This window comes from Coturnix japonica, chromosome 4 (assembly GCF_001577835.2).
Source record: "Coturnix japonica isolate 7356 chromosome 4, Coturnix japonica 2.1, whole genome shotgun sequence".
Classification (NCBI taxonomy): domain Eukaryota; kingdom Metazoa; phylum Chordata; class Aves; order Galliformes; family Phasianidae; genus Coturnix; species Coturnix japonica.
The window spans coordinates 78,016,961-78,033,979 of record NC_029519.1 but is presented as its reverse complement, the minus strand read 5'-3'; the positions used below and the strand labels follow the sequence as shown (position 1 = coordinate 78,033,979).

Here is a 17,019-nt window from a genome sequence, read left to right as displayed (position 1 = left end):
TTCACCTTGGAAAGCATTGGGTAACAGGGAAGGGTGACAGGGAATGCTGTGACATCGCACCCTAAGTAGTCACACCTCCCCTGCCTTGGGCACTGAAAGGACATCTCTTGCTGTTACAAGAGTTGTTACAACAGGCTTCTCGAGGCTGTTTTGGAAAGCGGCTTAAAAAATGGAAGTCAAACCAAAACCAAAGGTGTTAAAATCAAACACAGCAAATACAACTGAAAGGAAAGCAAGGGAAGAGGTTGTGCTATGCTACATTGGTGTGGCCTCACCTCAAGCACTGTGAACAGGTTTGGGGGTGCAATATAAGGATATAAAACGACTGGAGAACATCCAAAGGAGGGTTGTGGAGATGGTGAAGGTCCTAGAAGGTAACATGTATGAAAAGCAGCTGAGATCCCTTGGTTTGTTCAGTCTAAAGAAGAGGAGGCTGAGGGGAGGCCTCAGGACAGCCTACAGGTGAGGTGCTCTCTGATGACAACAGAGAATGGCATAGAGTTGCATCAGGGAATGGTGGGAAAGAACCTGAAACGCCATCCACCTCCAACTCCCTGTCATTTGCAGGGACATCTCCCACCAGGTCGGGCTGCCCAAAGCCCCAGCAGGCATCACAGAGTGGTCCAGGTTGGAAGGGACCTCAAGGATCATGAAGCTCCAACCCCCCCGCCACATGCAGGGCCACCAACTTCCACATTTAATACCAGCCCAGGCTGCCCAGGGCCGCATCCAACCTGGCCTTGAACACCTGCAGGGATGGACGGGGCATCCACAGGCTTTTTGGGCAACCTGTTCCAGTGCCTTGAACTGGTGAGAAGGGGATCTGCACAAAAATCTGCACAAAACCTCCAGAACCAGTTCAGACATAAATCTTTCTCCAGCACTGCAGATGTTTTAATTCTAACCCTGTAGTACACTGAAATGCACAGGTAGCCCACAGCCTGAGACCTGCTCGAAGATCCCCCAGCAGAGAAAGCTGTCACAGAAGTACTGGGCTGTGCCACAAGCATCTTAAGCACCCGGAGAAGCTGAAGAATTAGACCTGCTGCGTTCAGGCTTAGATTTAACGAGCCCCTGCTAAGCACAGAGCTGAATGAGATCATATTTGGTCCGAGGCCAGAAAGAAATAGTGCTGTAATGGTTTCATTGGCTTTTTGAGAAGGGGCTGTCTGACTTCAGAGAGTCAACAGCAACACTCCTCCTGCTAATCTCATTTTCAGAAGCGTGCTGTGTGAGAAGAAGCTTCCTCACAAAGTTTTGCTTGATTGCTCTCTGTTTATGTAGGATTGCATTAGGAGCCCAACACTATCAGAAAACAGCCCGTGGCAATCCAGACGGAGTCGTGATTTTGTGAACAGCTTCAGCAGCATCAGATTTGCAAGAAGAGAAACTTCAGCACTTCCAGCAAGTTGTTGGTTGGATGGTAGCCAGGTTGGTCAGTACGAAGAGCTTCCGAATTAACAGGATGGATGGGCAGGAAAGGCAAAATGTAAAGAAAGGCAAAAAATGGCTTACACACGCAGGTTTCAGACATGCAGATTTAAGACAGGTGCATAACAAGTGCTGCAACTGACAAGTGATGGTTAAGAGAATCTGGTTAATTTAAAGTAACGTAGTGTATTTACCTTAAGGAAAAAGAAATCAAATGCAAAAGGGTCTGGATGAAGCGCCCACATGAAGGGAAAATGCAGACAGAACCTTTTAATGGAGCCAGAGCACAAGTTACTCTCAGCAAGTATTTTGTGTCGTTCCCAAAACAGTTACCTTAAGAATGAAATTACCACCACACCTGTTGTAACAGCTCTTTATTTCAATGTCTATAACACAAAAAGAGGGCTTGCATTTTGACACTGGAATCATGCAAAGCACCTATACACAGAGAACGGTATACTGAACGAGTGTCTATCTCCTGCTACATATGGTCAATTTAGGCAGGAAGACTCGGTTTTCCTTTGCATTCCACTCTATCCTTCTACTAATCAACCAGCTGTGAGAGGTGACAATTAACCTTCATTGCAAACCAAACAATTTGTCACTGAACACTGCCCTAAAATGCTCAGATGTGCTTCTTGTAAACTTCATCAAGTGCCCAGTTCTGCTCTCATTATACAAGGATGAAATCCTGAACATCTCCAGCTACTGGAACAGACTTTAATCAGAGGTACAGTGCAGTTGTAGGACAGAATTTGGCTCAAAAGATGAACATCTCTTCCACAGAGGCCCCCAGAAGGCCCCTGTTCACGTCCCAGACACAGGGATGCAGAAAGCACAATGTCCCTAGGCTCAGAGATTTGTCATGTGCACTGAGGATTAACTAGACGTCCCGAACTATTAAAAAACAGTGGTATAGAAAAATAAAAGGCATAAAATACTGAACCAAAAAGGTTCCAAATAAGGCATCGGTAGGTCCCAACTGGATGCGTGCTCCCATTATGCACATCATCATCCTCCCAGCCAGGTCGGCTAAGGATGATTTATTAGGATCATAGTATCAATCATGGAGCACTACGAGTGACCAGGAGGGTTCAAGTTCAGTTCAAAAAAAAAAAAAAAAAAGGAAAAATGAAACAAAACGAACAAAAAGAACCAATAAAAGAATCCAAAAAAGTATTCTTTTATTTATTTTTTTGGTCAACATTCCTTAGAAAATAAAATAAAAACATTAAAGCAATTCATTTTTAACTGATTCGTTAAAAAAAGGACAACATTCTTGTAAAGTAAAAATATATCTCTATATATCTGGAAATAGAACTTTTTTTTTTGCTGTTTTGTTTTGTTTTTTTTTAAAAAAAAGACATTCGGTATCATATCAGCGGGTTCTGATCAACTCCCCACCCACCTGCTGTGATAACCGCTGCTCATTAAGGCATAACGTCAGGTTGGCACCGTTACGACAGCTGAATCAAACTGGCTGAAGGCAAAGCAGAGCAGGCAGAACTGCCACCATCAGCGAGGCTGCTTCTCCCGCACACTGACCGAGCCGTCCTCCATGCCAAAATACACCACCTCCGCCATGTCGATGAACAGCCCCGTCTCCACCACACCTGGGAACAAGAGTTCATGAGCCAATTAGCCAGTTAAGCCATCCAGAGGGACCTGGAGAGGCTGGAGAAGTGGGCCCGTGTAAACCTAATGAGGTTCAATACGGCCAATACTGCAACCATGAAGGCTAAGAGCTTCGAAACCAAGCAGATGGAAGACATGAGCCAGACACATGGGTTTGTATGAAACCTCCAGGGCTGCAGAAAAGCCCATGAGAAGTTAATCACATTAAGAGGAGTTAAAGGCAAGATGGATTTGAAGCCAGAGACCAAAGAAGAGGGAGAAAAAAAAAGAAGAGCATCAAAGTTTTGCTCATGCAGTTGGTCTTTCCTTACACAGAGGAAAAAAACAGCCTGGGGATGTCATTACCTCTATTTTGAGGCACATGAAATCCTCATACAACTCTAATGCTGGCAGTTCACAGTGATGCACAGCTCTGCAGCCCTCAGTCCTTTCAGGTGGCTGCTTGCTGACACACATGGCACTCAGCTTGCCAAGGCCCTCAGGGGCAGAGGCCACCAACACTCAGAGCCAGCACCAAGTCTGCTGGGCAAGCCCTCATTTCACCAACAACTCCTGCTGCAATCCAGGAACTGTATGTAAGCACTCATATTGGTTGCTTGCACAGCCAAGCTCCAAATCCAATCCCTACCAGATGAACACACTCCAAAAAGGCTGAAAAAAATAGTGTGCAAAGTGCACAGAGTCCTCCTACCACCAGTATATCCAGGCTTTAACAATCCTGCTCTTCCACTTCTGGGTAGGGAAGATGCTCTTTTCCCCTTAGCTGGCTCTTTTCTGAGCTCATGGTTAAACTATGGTATTCTGAAACCATCTCCAACCTGTCTATTTCCCTTTCATCCCTCTTGGCTGAGGGATGCAAGGAGCCCATGAAAAAGACACTGTGTTTTGTTTCTGCAGAACCAGCCGCTGTTTCTCTTGTGCATAGAAAGAACTCTAATAAAGCACATATTTGTATTGCCATGGACTACAGCTGCATTAGGGTACAGAGAAGTGCACCAAGGACAGCCCAGACTAGCAGCACCCACCAGTCTATTTATATCAGACACTGGTTTGTTTAGATCAGCTCTTGCCAAAGATCTTAACCTGCCATCTACTGTCAGCTGTGAGCAAGTGCCAGGTAATTATTCAGACTGCAAAGACATCAGGACAAGCCAAGGGAGAGGAAGCACACCAGCAGTTTGCTCCTAGATCCAGGGAAAAGGAAATGGGTGTGTTTTCAGCAAATCAGCCTTCTAATAAGCACTGAGGGAAGCAAAGCTAACAAACAGAAGCAGCTTGAAGTAACCAGGGACACTTCACTTCACCGAAACCTGTGGCGTCTGCCTAATGTATTCTAATCATGGTGCTACTTCGTGCAGGCACGGAAGTTTGTGCTACAGGATCCCAACCTGTTCCTATGTGCTCTGGTAAGACACAAAGAGCAGTGAAACCAATGGTAGCTCTGCTGTGCACAGACAGCTATCTGGAATTAACTCAAAATACATAAGATGCACTCAAAAGGTAACTGGATTCAAGAGTAGACTTTCACCAAAATATCCAGCCAAGATATCTTGATGGGGCTGAGCAAGCTTTTGTATGTTGCTTTTGTATGTTGCTTTGATGAAGTGTCATCACCCTTGGGCAGACCTTAACGATCCAGAAACAGCTCTGGTCTGGATAGCAGGTCTCATGCTTCTAGCCAAGCTCCCAGGGTCAGGGATTTGTAGTACAGACCAAGTCTTAGCCAGTTTTTGGCTTTTAACATCACAGACATTACCTGGTATCATTTTTATGGCAGTGTTCACTTCGCTCCACTCGTGAACCTTGTCAAACTTCCAGTCCAGGATGAAGTTCCCATTGTCTGTCACCACCGGGCCCTGGGAAGCAAATCTATATGTCAGCACCACAAGCTCCTGTTGTACCAAGCACAGCCTTACAACGGGAGCCATCCCTGCTGCAACAGTGTAGGGAAGGTCATTGTTTGAGTAAATAAGGGCACAGTCCACTTCCCCATACAAACATTAACCCTGTAAGTCAAACCACTGCCCAAGGCAGCTGCGCCTTCCTCGTTCTTCTGCCTAGAGTTCACAGATAATCACAGAAAAGCTGGAAAAAAATGATATGATTTCATCACTGGGATAGAGGATCCTTTTCACAAGAGCAGAGCTAGAGGAATGTATTCAACAGACAACTATATGCAACTGAAGCCAAAACAAGACTCTTGCACCCCTGTAATAAGGGTGGGCTGCTACTGCATGCCATAGGGAGGTTTTGGAGCTGAAGGACTGACGGCCTTTGGTGTCTCAGATGTACCCAGCACCCTCTCAAGCCCCAAAGTTTTGTCCTTTCAACAAGAATGAGACAGCTCAGGCTGAGAATAAGGCATTTCAGCAACCCTGAGCAGGGGTTGTAACCCACACATGGCAGGAAAGACCAGGGATAAGACCACTGAATGAGACAGAATCCTCCAAGGACACATCTCATGCTGGAGCATTGGGATCTACATTTCCCAAGCAAGGCTGGTCTTGAGTTCATGGGAGACAACTGGCTTTCTCTTCTCAGGCTCCTATATATACCTCCTCAGCCTCTTGGGCCAGGGGATTAAACATATTAAAAGTGTTCAGCCTTCAGGTGTTAGCTCCAGCTGCAACTGGAAATAGTCCTCTCCTCCTTTACCATATGATATGCATTGGTCAGTCCACACTGTTCAAGCCAGGATAGGACAGTGGAGACAAAGCAGGTTCAGTTTTTAGTCCACTCTTGCTCTGTGTGGCATGCAGCAGATTGTTTGTGGCCAAGAAGAGACACAGAGCAGCCCTCAGACTGGAACATCCACCCCTCTTTTCACTGTTCAGGGCTGCTTGATCTGGGAGACATAAGGCTTACACAAGCAACCCCAACACCTAAACACACACAGTTCATTAAGTACAATTAAAGGAACCAGATTCAATCAGATGGAAGATCTTCCTCTTGGCTACACTCAGGTGGCTCTGTTGGGCACGGAGGGATGAGGGACACTTACTGCTTTGCTAACAGCCATCCGCAGCTCTGCAGCACCTCCAAAGTTTTTGGTCAGGGCTCTGGTGACAGGGACATAAGCCATAGGGATGACTTCAATAGGGATTCCCTTCTTCCACTGCTCCCCGAGGCTCTCTGATTTTTTCCTGAGATTTGAGGAGGGATCATTGTCAGACATTACATCGCCACCATCATTAAAAATGCACTTATCACCACATTCTTTCCTGCAGACTGCTCAGGTATAAGGCCCTGGAGGGCATGGCAATCAGTTTGCATGTGCATTCATGTAGGAACAATCAGTTTAGCGCACAAAGCTCTGCTCATACGCCCTGTTTTGACACACTTTGGACAAGCACGATAGAAATTTTCAACAGCCCTGCGGCTGCATGCTCAGAAGGGTAAATTTATTCCATGCTGACAATCACTATACTCAGAAAAAGCAGAGCAGCCTTTTCCCAACAAGCTCTGCTGACTTCTAAGCAGGCCTGCTGAGATGAAAATTAAGGAGAAAAAAAAGCCAAATTCAATTGCTGAAGCACTGGGAGTTAAGCTCATTTCCACCTATTCTTGCTCCCCTGACACACTAGAAGGATCGTAGCAGCCTAACACAGGGCCGTCCAAATACTTCCACACAATGAATAGTAATATTTTACCTGTAATCAGCAATAACGATGAAGCATTTTGCATATCCTGCAACTATCTTCTCTTGCGTCAAGCAACCACTGCAAGAGAAGAAAAAAAAACAACAAAACGTTAGCCTGATCCTCAGTGCAGCTCAGAGGACACCCAGCACCTGTGCCACATACAGACACACAGACAACAAGGCTTACCCGCCTCCTTTGATAAGGTTAAGATCAGAGTCCACCTCATCCGCTCCGTCAATGGCAACATCAAGCTGTAGGAAGACAAGAAATTCAGTGTGAAAACCTCACCCGGTTCATTGGAGTTTATGCCAGCCCAACCAGAGATGAGTGTCTGGTCAGCCACCCAAGGAGACCAGCCCCAGCTCAACCACAAGCATGCAAAAAATTGAGAAAAGAAATAAAACAAAACCAACTGTTGGCCTGCAAGGCAAGTCTCTTCAGCCTCCAGTCTTCTCAGCTAAGTATCAGCATGACAAATGGGGTTTCCTGGCAAAAATGTTTGTGACAACACTTCAGCAATGCAACATCCCCTGCCAGCAAGCCTCAGACTGGAAGAGGAGGCCACCAGCTTAGCAGCCTACTTGTCATCTTAAGGGACCATTCAGAGATGAGCACTGCCCTTCTTGACCACCTGCTGGGATCAGTAGTTGGCATTTTAGAGCATCTGCAGCTTCGCCTCAAGTACTGTGTGCAGTTTGGGGCACCACAGTATAAGAAAGACATGAATATTAGAGAGCCTCCAAGGGAAGTCTATGAAGGTGGTGAAGGCTCTGGAGGGCAAGAGGTGTGAGGAGTAGCAGAGGTCCCTCGGTTTGTTCAGGCTAAAGAAGAGGAGGCTGAGGGGAGGCCTCAGGTCAGCCTACAGCTCCTCACAGCGAGCAGAGTGGCAGCGCTGAACTGGGAGAATGGCATGGAGCTGCATCAGGAGAGGGGAGAGGCTGGGTGTTAGGACAAGGTTCATATGGTGTAGGACATGGAACAGGCTTCCCAGGGCACTGGACTTGGCCCAAGGCTGCCAGAGCTGAAGCAGAGTCTGGACAGTGCTCTCAGTCATAGGGTTCGGATTTTGGCTGGTGCTGTGTGGAGCCCTGGGTTGGACCCTGTGGTCTCTGTATATCCCTTCCAACTCAGGATGTTTTACGACTTTACCATTCTGTGATTTTTGGTTCATGGGAAATAGAGGAGCCTGGGTCAGTAGACAGGGACAGTCTACTGCTCCTGCTCTGCACTGGGCCCTACAAGTCACCATAAACCAGTCTTTCAGCCAGACCTCAACTTTGAGCAAACTACATACAAAAACTAACAAAGCCAGTTCTCTCGTATTCTGCAGTTTTTATCCTCAGCAAGAACAGATGAGCCTGGAGCTTTATGAAGGACCTGGTTAGGGGGAGGTCAGTAAGGTCTCAATCCTGCAGTCCCACTTACCTCTGGATGTCGGTCCAGGTCACTTAGTGTTAAGCCGTTCTGCAGGATCAGCTGACGGGCCTGTGCACCAAGAACACAGCAAACACTATTTACCAGCAGCAGGAAAGGAAATCAGACTTGTCGTGTCGTTCTCCTCGCTGCCGCATGGATGGGGGCTGCAGTGCTGCATCCTGAGCTCGCTGAGAGGCTGCAATCAGCAGCAGAAACGTATGGCATGGAGGAAATGATGCTTCCAGAACAGAATTTTTTTCATCAAAATAATGCTGATTTGAACTGAAATGCTTAGATGGTGCAAAGGGATGGGGCTGCATCCAGGTCTCTCCATACTGAACAACATGGGGCTATCAGCCTGGTGGGAGACACCTGTACTTAAGCATGAAGGCAGGTATGGGATCCTTGAGTCCCCTCTGGTTTCCTTTGGCTGAAAAAATGGGAGCAGGAAAATGAAATATTGACATCACAAAGGGACTAACAATGAAAGTGTTTTTCATACTGAAAAGAAACAAACAACAGAAAGGCAAAAAAGAAAAGCATAACTCAGAAAAAGTGTGGGAATGTCTCCTGAAACAGCTCTTTGGTGGCTGTGAGTTTCCCTCTTGTGGCAACAGAACACGAAGCACCTGGAGTTACGCTCCCTTTGGTCCATTCACTGACTTCTTAAATGGAAGTTCAAGCTTACAGAAGCTGAAATGAGTTAAATTTTACATCTTACAACCCATTGCCTGAATTACACCTTGCCTGAAACTCTTCTCAAGGCTGAACTTTGGCTATTCAGAGAAACGTGTGTCACAGCCTAGAATTCATCTCAGGTTTTACCTGCTAACAAAGTGCACCATCTACATGCACTGGCATCCTGGAAACAATTACAAGAATTAGCCAGGAGTAGTCCCAGCAATGTGATACAACCCTAATCTTATACATTACAGTGGCACTCCTTAGCATGCAGTTTTAAAACCCAAGAGCTGTGGGCTCTAGATCAGACTATGCACTGGGCTTGCCCTATAAGAGCTCACAAAATAGATGACTGCCATCAGTGGGTTTACATTCACAATACGGTGTTCATGTATGAAGATTTCAGAGATCTGGGAACTGAAAGCATTGAAAAACGCCGTGCTGTACATGCAGGCTGGACCCTCAACAGGCTCAGAGTCAGTAGTGTGGAAACAAGGTGGCTCTCTTCAGGCTCTCTGCTTGCAAGGTGATGATGAGAGCAGACTGGCAGGAATCAAAAGCAGAGCTCCCACAGTAGGGAACAAAGCGGCAGAAACTGCACAGCGCTGGCCTACCCACAGATGACCAGGTTAACCTTGTTGCCCAGCACTGGGAATCCAACACAGTCCAAGGCACCACATTAACTGGCTAGAAGGGTGCGTCCTTTTGGGATTAGATGAGTGACAGGTCATTGCCAATAGCGGCTTTGCTCTGTGCTCTCGACAGGCATCCAGGTGAAAAGAAGAAACAACGCAAAAGCCAAGGGATGGGTACTTACCCTGACACTAGCTTTAGTGATGGTGATGGAATAACCCAACCTTACAACAGGGAAGGGAGAAGAATAAAAGCTCACTGAAAGCAATTCTTCCTTGCCAGTGACCTCAGGCAGCCATTTACACCTGTACATAGCGAAAATAAGATGCTGTTTTGCTGACTGGGGAATGCTTCACTCCTAATTGGTAGAGGTTGGACTACATGATTTCAGTGGCCTTTTATAACCCTAAAGATTCTATGAGGTCTAAGAGGCTGCACGAGATATGAATCAGCCCCATGCTGGGGGGATTTGTACTCGTGCAGGTGGAAGACCTACCTCTACCCTTTACCATCAACCCTGTTGTTTCACTGGTAAGAAATTCTGATGTTACATGAACACTTCAAGGCAAGGCAGACTCCAGCCCACACTTGCTGTGAGATCTTTATCAATGTTTTCTCTAAGACCTAACAACTGAAATTGAGCTTTCCGAGGTTCAAATGGTACATGACATCCCCAGGTGGGGATCGCTTTAGATAGAAGAGAGATTGCCACTGCAGTGTATGTATGGAACAGAAGTAACGATAAGCCCTCCAGGGGACAAAGGTACAGCCCCAGAATCTATACCAGGACCAAGAAAAGGATAAATGCCCAATTCACCAACTGGAGCACTGTCATCTAGCCTTGAAAACCTTGTGGGTGGTCTCTGTCCCCATAGCTGGTGACATCACCTCTCCCTGCCCTAAGGGAACAAGGTGCACAGCTGCTTATCAGCAGCACATTTCCACCTCAGGGAAATGTGGCAGAGAGAGCAAAGCCATTTGCCTGAAGGCATGGAAACAGCTCAAAAGCTTTCTGAGCAGCTCTATGTTTTACCACTGAGCCATGTTCTCCCTCTTCCCCACCACCTTTCTCAACAACTTATTTAGTAAGAACTGATCTGTGCAACAGTGCACTGTGAAGGAAAAATTAAGCTGATGTTTCTTCTGCAATGCTTTGCAAAGCCCAGCTGATGTACTCAGTCAAGCTCCTCTTGAAAACACAAAAGCCTGCACCAAGATTTGTACAGCTTTCAGGGCCTGATATGGAATCAAAGGAGATTTTTGCATTATGTGCTTGGTTCACCACTGTGAAAGGAACGACCACGTATGTGAGCACCTGGACTGGAATAAAACCAAGGAGGAAGGAGCTTACCTGGAAAGATGTAGGGATGCAGACAATTGTCAGGTTCTCTTGTTTAACCCGCTCAGCTGTAGGAAGAAAGCAGAAGATTAGATTTGTACACAGCAGAATAAAAATCAAACCAGCTTTCTCTTTAAGAAATCTTAGTTCAGAACAGCCCCTCTGAATCACTGCAATTACTTGCTTGGCTTGCAAATAACTCAGTCACGCTCAAAGCGCAAACAGGTGCCACCCCGCAGAGCTAAGGCTCCCCTTTCACAGATATGTTTGAACACCCATCTAAACCCAGCCCCTGACACGCAGCCATTAACCTTTGTGTCTCCAGCAACAGAGCAAGGGTTGTGCTTTGTCAGCAAAACATCACCTGGGAACTCAGCCCCACTCCCACTTGCGCTCCATTAGGCAGGTTTTGCTGTGCTCCTTGTGCACAGAGCTGCAGCAGCTGCCTGAGAGGTTTTCTGGCTTGTTGCCTTGGGGACATCATGTCCACTTCTTATGAAACGTTTAAATATATAGCAGGCAAATGGCTAATAAAATATTGCACTAAATGGGAGGAAATATTTCCTCCCTCAGGTTAACCTCAAATGACTAAAATCTATTACTAAGATATAATTATGGGCAAAATGTTGTTTTAGCAAATATAATACTCAGGAATGAGCCAAGAGCCTGAGAGTCAGCAACAGAGCAAAGAGGTGGGCTGTAAACTTCAAGGCAACCCCACTGCCAGGGTTAAAAAGCAATACACAGGGCTGTGTGCTGTTAGAACTCTGATCTCAGTAGACTCAGAAAGTTGCATTTGTTTAGAGATGGATCCAGTGTTGAAGTGGGGAACGGCTGTAACACTGAGCCAAACCCAGACAGCTGAATGACAGCTCCCAAGCCACCTCCCAGACAAATCTGTGCGTGGGGTGATGTGGGTGCAAGCAAGCAGGACCCACCCTGATCCCATGTTTCCTTTGCTCAGCTTGAAGCCCTGCTATGAGCCAGCTCTGCCCAAGGAGCTGGGGTCGTGCAAGCGGGACACTCTGAGCTCTGCATCTAAATAGAAGCCCCAAGGCTGAAAAGAAACTTTATAGACTTCAATACCCTCTGTAATGAGGCGTGATGATAATTATCTTCACATTCCCTTTGCAAAATTGCATTTCCCTCTCTTGAATATTTTGCAAAGAGGCTGGAATTTTCTGAATGACACCTTGAGCTAACTAGCCCCTAAGGGCCAGCACATCAAACTAGCCGTAGGGTATAAAAAAGGCACAGCAAGATTTCAATCCTTGTTCTGCTTACGCCTCAGCAGGACCCTCAGTGTGAATATCGTGGATGTAAGCAAGCAGCATGAGCTGCATACAAATGGGTTAACAGAAGCAGAGCAGCTGCATGGCCCAAAGCCACAAAACAAGTTGAGACATGGCAGAGCTGGAACGAAACCGGAGGTTTTTAGCTCCAATTTGCTGTGGGTGCCAGTAAAGTTCATTCCCTGGCCCTCCAGGGAGAACAGGTGGCAAAGCTCAGCCCTGCCAAGCAAAGTCAAGGAAACCACCCCCTGCTCAGGTCTCCATGTGCAATCAATTTGCAGCACGAACCTTCAGCTTCAAGGACAAAGCAGTGGATGAATACCCCTAAAGCACGAGCTCCCAGTTCTGATCATTTAGGGCTGGTTTTCAATTAGCTGGGGGTAGCTGGACAAGAGGACTTGCTGCAGCAGAGAAGCATCCTACCTAATCGATGCACTGCATGGACAATCGTAGAACCACTCCCGATGCCAAGGACTTGGTTGTTCTGCAAATCAAAGAGAGACAGAGCAGAGCTGTTAACAAGGCATCTTCTGCTTTTCCCAACAGATTCTGGATACATGCAAGGGGACAAAGTGTGTTAGCATGCTTCAGACACAGAAAGGAACTCCCTCCAGCATGGCAGGGCTGGAGCAGGAGAGGGTGACTGAGATTTTAAGCAACTCACCCGCTCCTTAAAGGACACACAGGCACTAAGCATCATTGTGCTCTGGCTCTTGAGGCGTTCAATGCATGCTCACTGCTGGTTACTGGCAGCTTCAGCACCAGTACATCAGTGTTTGAATTCCAACTAATCCTTGAGGGACTGTGATGAGGTCAGTAAAAAGAAAGTGGGGCTTTTCCTCCCCCCCAACAAAAATCCAGTGCAGAGGAAGAAGCCTGAGAACCACTTCTACAACTTCCACATCACCACACTTGCACAGGAACTGGCAGCTCAGCCTTTGAGTGTTGTTAGCCAGCAGCAACTTTGAAACAAGCCCCAGCCCTGGCACAGGACAAGCCTTTTCCTTTTGAATGCAGGCGATAGGAAACCATCAGCTCTGCTTCACAATGGTAGGCAACACAGCACTCCATCTGGAATGCTCCTGCTGGAAAGCCAGGAGCTCCACACAACCCACAGAGGAAAAAGCTGAAACAACTTCAAGATAACATCTCCCATAGAAGCCACATAGTAATAATGCCGAGCTGCTGCCAATGGTATTGTTAGTAAACAGTACGGATACAAAGAGAAGTGCAGCAGTTCCTAGAGGATTATGAACACCAAGCTCTGGAAGCACGTAACTGGCTGCAAGAGAGTCCAGCGACACTTGAAAGATTGGGTGAGCCTGGCAGCGTGTGCTGGAGAGGATCACAGCTCAGCCCTGGGCTTTCTCTGCTTCTGGTCTGGCTTATAGATCACCATGGCCTCATCCACAACACAGACGTGCTTCTAAAGCATGCCACAGGCTGAGGGTGCAAGGATTTATTATCTCCCAAGAGGATGCTCTATATAAGTCTGCGGTTATTATCCTCTCAGCCTCCCATCCAAGCAGAGCTACCTGCTGCCTCTTGTAAGCCCATTTTCAGTGTAATTGCCCCTTCTTTGGATGAGATCCAAAGCTGAAATTGACTTAAGGAGGCACAACATCACTACAGAGACTTCAGATGCTCAATATCAACCCAGATGGAATTGCAGGCACAGAGCTGCTGAGCGTCACTTCTCGGATGTTAAGCAGCTTAGGAACCATCCTCCATATGCAACAAGTTGTAGACGGTGCCACAGCTACAGCATTTCAATCAACTGAAATGTTATTGGGACATGAGCCTGCCTGGAAAGGTGGGGCTCGAGGCATTGCAGTCCCCCAGTATTAATGATTTCCCTCACTTCTGCACGTTGAAAGCTTAGAAGAAAACAAAACAGTTCCCAGAAACCCAGCACACAACAGCTCCAGCCCTTCCTAACCACAGTGACTCTGCAAAAGGGGAAAGCCACAGGTCACAACCGTATTCTTGCAGCACTACTATGGGAGAAACCCTACAGCACCCAGCGTTTCTGGGTTTCACCTGCCAAAGCCAAGCACAGCAGCTGCAAGGGAAGAGGAACAAGGCTTGTTCTGGCCATGTATGAGGCAGTTTTGGACTCCTTGCTCTCAACTCCAAAGGCTGGGACAGCTTCTTAAGTGTCTTAAAGGGACAGTGAGAGCCTCATTTTCCTCTTAGTCCACTGTGGCAGTCATACTTACCTTTAATGTAATTAAAAGAGAGACAAAAAGCTCCCCTTTGCTAATCCCCCCAAGTTCCTCACAAGTTCTACCATGGGCTGCCTGAGATTCTGAAGATTGCACGGCTCCTTCTGCTAACAGCGATAGCAACAGCCACGCACAGAGCTGTTGCAAAAAGCAGCTGCACCTTCCCGATAGAAGCTGAAGAGGAGGCAGATTTTTTGCAATAGCTGTTTAGTGGGGACTCCAAAGTTGCTTCTCCACCATTGCTTCATACCAACTCACACGGCAAACATTGCAGTGCTACTCCCAGTGCTGCCTACTGAATCGTTAACAAAACCAGCCCAGACTTAGGAGTCGCATTTTGCTACAAAACCCAAAGTGTATAACCCCAAGGTTCGCTTTCAGCCTGGAGCTGATGCACACCAGGCTGCTTTGGAGATGGAAGGAAAGACTGTAAAATAAGTGAAATATTTATGGCAACCGGGTCTGGGGGCAGCAAGAAGGAAAAGGGTTTTTTTCCCCTAAATGCTCACATGGGGCTCCTTGGCAGTGCCTTGATGCCCTTTCAACACTGCTCTCGCAACACGGCTTGCACAGCAAACACTGTGATAAACCACGGCTCAGCTTTAACCATTGACCCTCCATCAGCCTGCTCAGCTCCAGCCCTACCTGAACACGGAGGGGACGATTACAGACGGGGAGCACCCCCAGGCAGAGCTCAGAGCACCCCAAACTTTGGGACAGCCGCTTTAACCCGAGCTTTTCCCCCAGCTCGGCTCGCAGCGGTCGGCACGGGGAAAGTTAAGAGGAGCGGGACCCGACTCCCAACTCGTGCTGCCCCACAACGAAGCAGGGGATGAGAAGCCCCGGGTGCCTCACCTGGACGTGCTTGTCCACCGCCGCGCAGGCTGCCAGCCTCTTGGCCTCCTCAGCCATGGTGCCGCCGGGCCGCCCTCGGCTGAAGGCTCTCCGCCCGCCGGCCCTGGCCCTGGCCCTGCCCCTCCCCGGCGGCCGGGCAGCCAGGGGCGTGCTGCGGAGCGGGCCGAGCCGGACGGGGAGCCGCATGCCGCCGCGGCCCGCCCCCGGGGGGCTCTCCCGTGCGGGCTGCAGGCCTGGGCCGAGCCGGCTCCCTTCCTACTCCTCCTCCTCCTCCTCGCAGTCCTCCTCCTCCTCCTTCGGGAGGCTGGGACTTGTAGTGCGGCGAGCAGCGAACTACAGCTCCCACAATGCATGATAGAACGAGGCACGGCGAGGCATCCGTACGGCGGCGTGATGCTGGGGATGGAGGGTGGGAGCTGTGATGTAGGGTGATTGGTGGTGTTTCCTTTGAGCACACAGCGACACAACGAGCTGGAGACGTTGGAGAGGATCCAGAGGATGGAGTGTCTCTGCTATGGAGACAGGCTGGGGGTGAAGGAGAGAAAGCACTGATAAAACTTCAGTGTGGTTTTCCAGTGCCTAAAGGGTAGTAGTACAGTACTAAAGGGTGCTCCCTACAGGGGAAGGATGTTGGAAGGGACCTTAAAAGCCATCGAGTCCAACCCCTCTGCAATGAACAGGGACATCCACAGCTCCATCAGGTGCTCAGAGCCCCGTCCAGCCTGAACTTGAACTCCAGGGATGTGCACACACCACCTCTCAGGGCAACCTGTGCCAGTGCATCACCATCCTTATCACTAAAAAACCTATGCAGTTACCATGCAGAACACACAAGACGCTATAAAACCTGATGGAAGTCTAATTTCAGGGAGCACATAACGCCTCCTTATTTTTCCTGCCTTGTTTCTGCACCTGTTGAATCAATGCCTGAGAAAATAACAGGGATGCAGATCAACCTACAGCAGCGTTTTCAAACCTGGCAGCCGAGTTAAGACAGGCATCTCAGCAAAGAAAAACCCCTTCTCTATGCTGCAATCGAAACGGAGGCTGATGGGAGCTGCAGGTACAAGGTCAGAGCACAACGAGAGCAGAGAACGATCCCTTTTCTATTTGCACAACAGAAAAGCTGCTGTTGACTTTCAAACAAAATTCTATGCATGACTGACTTGTTTTGTTGCCAACCTCTCCAATTCTGCCTTGATTTTTAAAGGCTAGAAACATTTCCTTTTGTTTTCCCCTGGGCAGGCACTGCAGACTTTGAACAATGGGGTGTTCTTTCAACAAAGAGTCTATTATCATTAGCCGGGCTTATCTGGGTGAGTTAAGGCCTTACCTTTCTGTACAGAGCAGGTGACTTTGTTATTAAGGGCATGTGACTGCTGGAGGGTGGTTTGGGGGTTAGCTGGTCGTTTGAGTTACAGATCCAGTGAGCACCAGACAATCTTTCCCAGTATATTTAATGTATGGTGTGCTGAGAGGAGAGCACAAGAAATGGATTTCCCTTGAGTGTCAACCAGCTCTGTGTGCAAATGGCTCGAAATCGTTTTGTGCAAGCCCGTTTTTGTCCCTTGTCAAAGCTTCTCTGGGAGCCAAACTCATCCCTGCTCCATCACAGAGGCAGATGCTTGAACCTGCTTTGTTTAAACACATGTTTTCCTTGTCCAACAGGATGTCAACCCTAAAATGTCACATTGAAGGGTAGAGAAGCACGGACTACCAGGCTGGGAGAACGACTGTACGATTCCAAGTGCTAAATCCTGCCTCAAAGCTGAAATTACACGTTAGGAAATTACACAGTAGCTGAGATAACAGCTTGCTGTTGACAGAAGGATTCTGCTCTTTACTCCCTTCACCCGCCATGCACTCTGGTC

At 47.8% G+C, this 17,019-nt stretch overlaps 1 protein-coding gene across 1 annotated transcript; it reads right to left on the bottom strand.

Annotated features, from left to right (window-relative positions):
• Positions 1–1,788: 1,788 nt before the first annotated feature.
• On the bottom strand, positions 1,789–15,416 carry RPIA (ribose 5-phosphate isomerase A). The gene is made up of 9 exons (XM_015862885.1): positions 15,149–15,416; positions 12,492–12,552; positions 10,789–10,844; positions 8,133–8,192; positions 6,894–6,958; positions 6,717–6,785; positions 6,068–6,209; positions 4,823–4,922; positions 1,789–3,044 (listed from the first exon to the last, which is right to left on the bottom strand). The coding sequence occupies exons 1-9, from the start codon at positions 15,332–15,334 to the stop codon at positions 2,947–2,949; spliced, it is 837 nt and encodes a 278-aa protein (XP_015718371.1). The 5' UTR covers positions 15,335–15,416; the 3' UTR covers positions 1,789–2,946.
• Between the last annotated feature and the right edge of the window lie 1,603 nt (positions 15,417–17,019).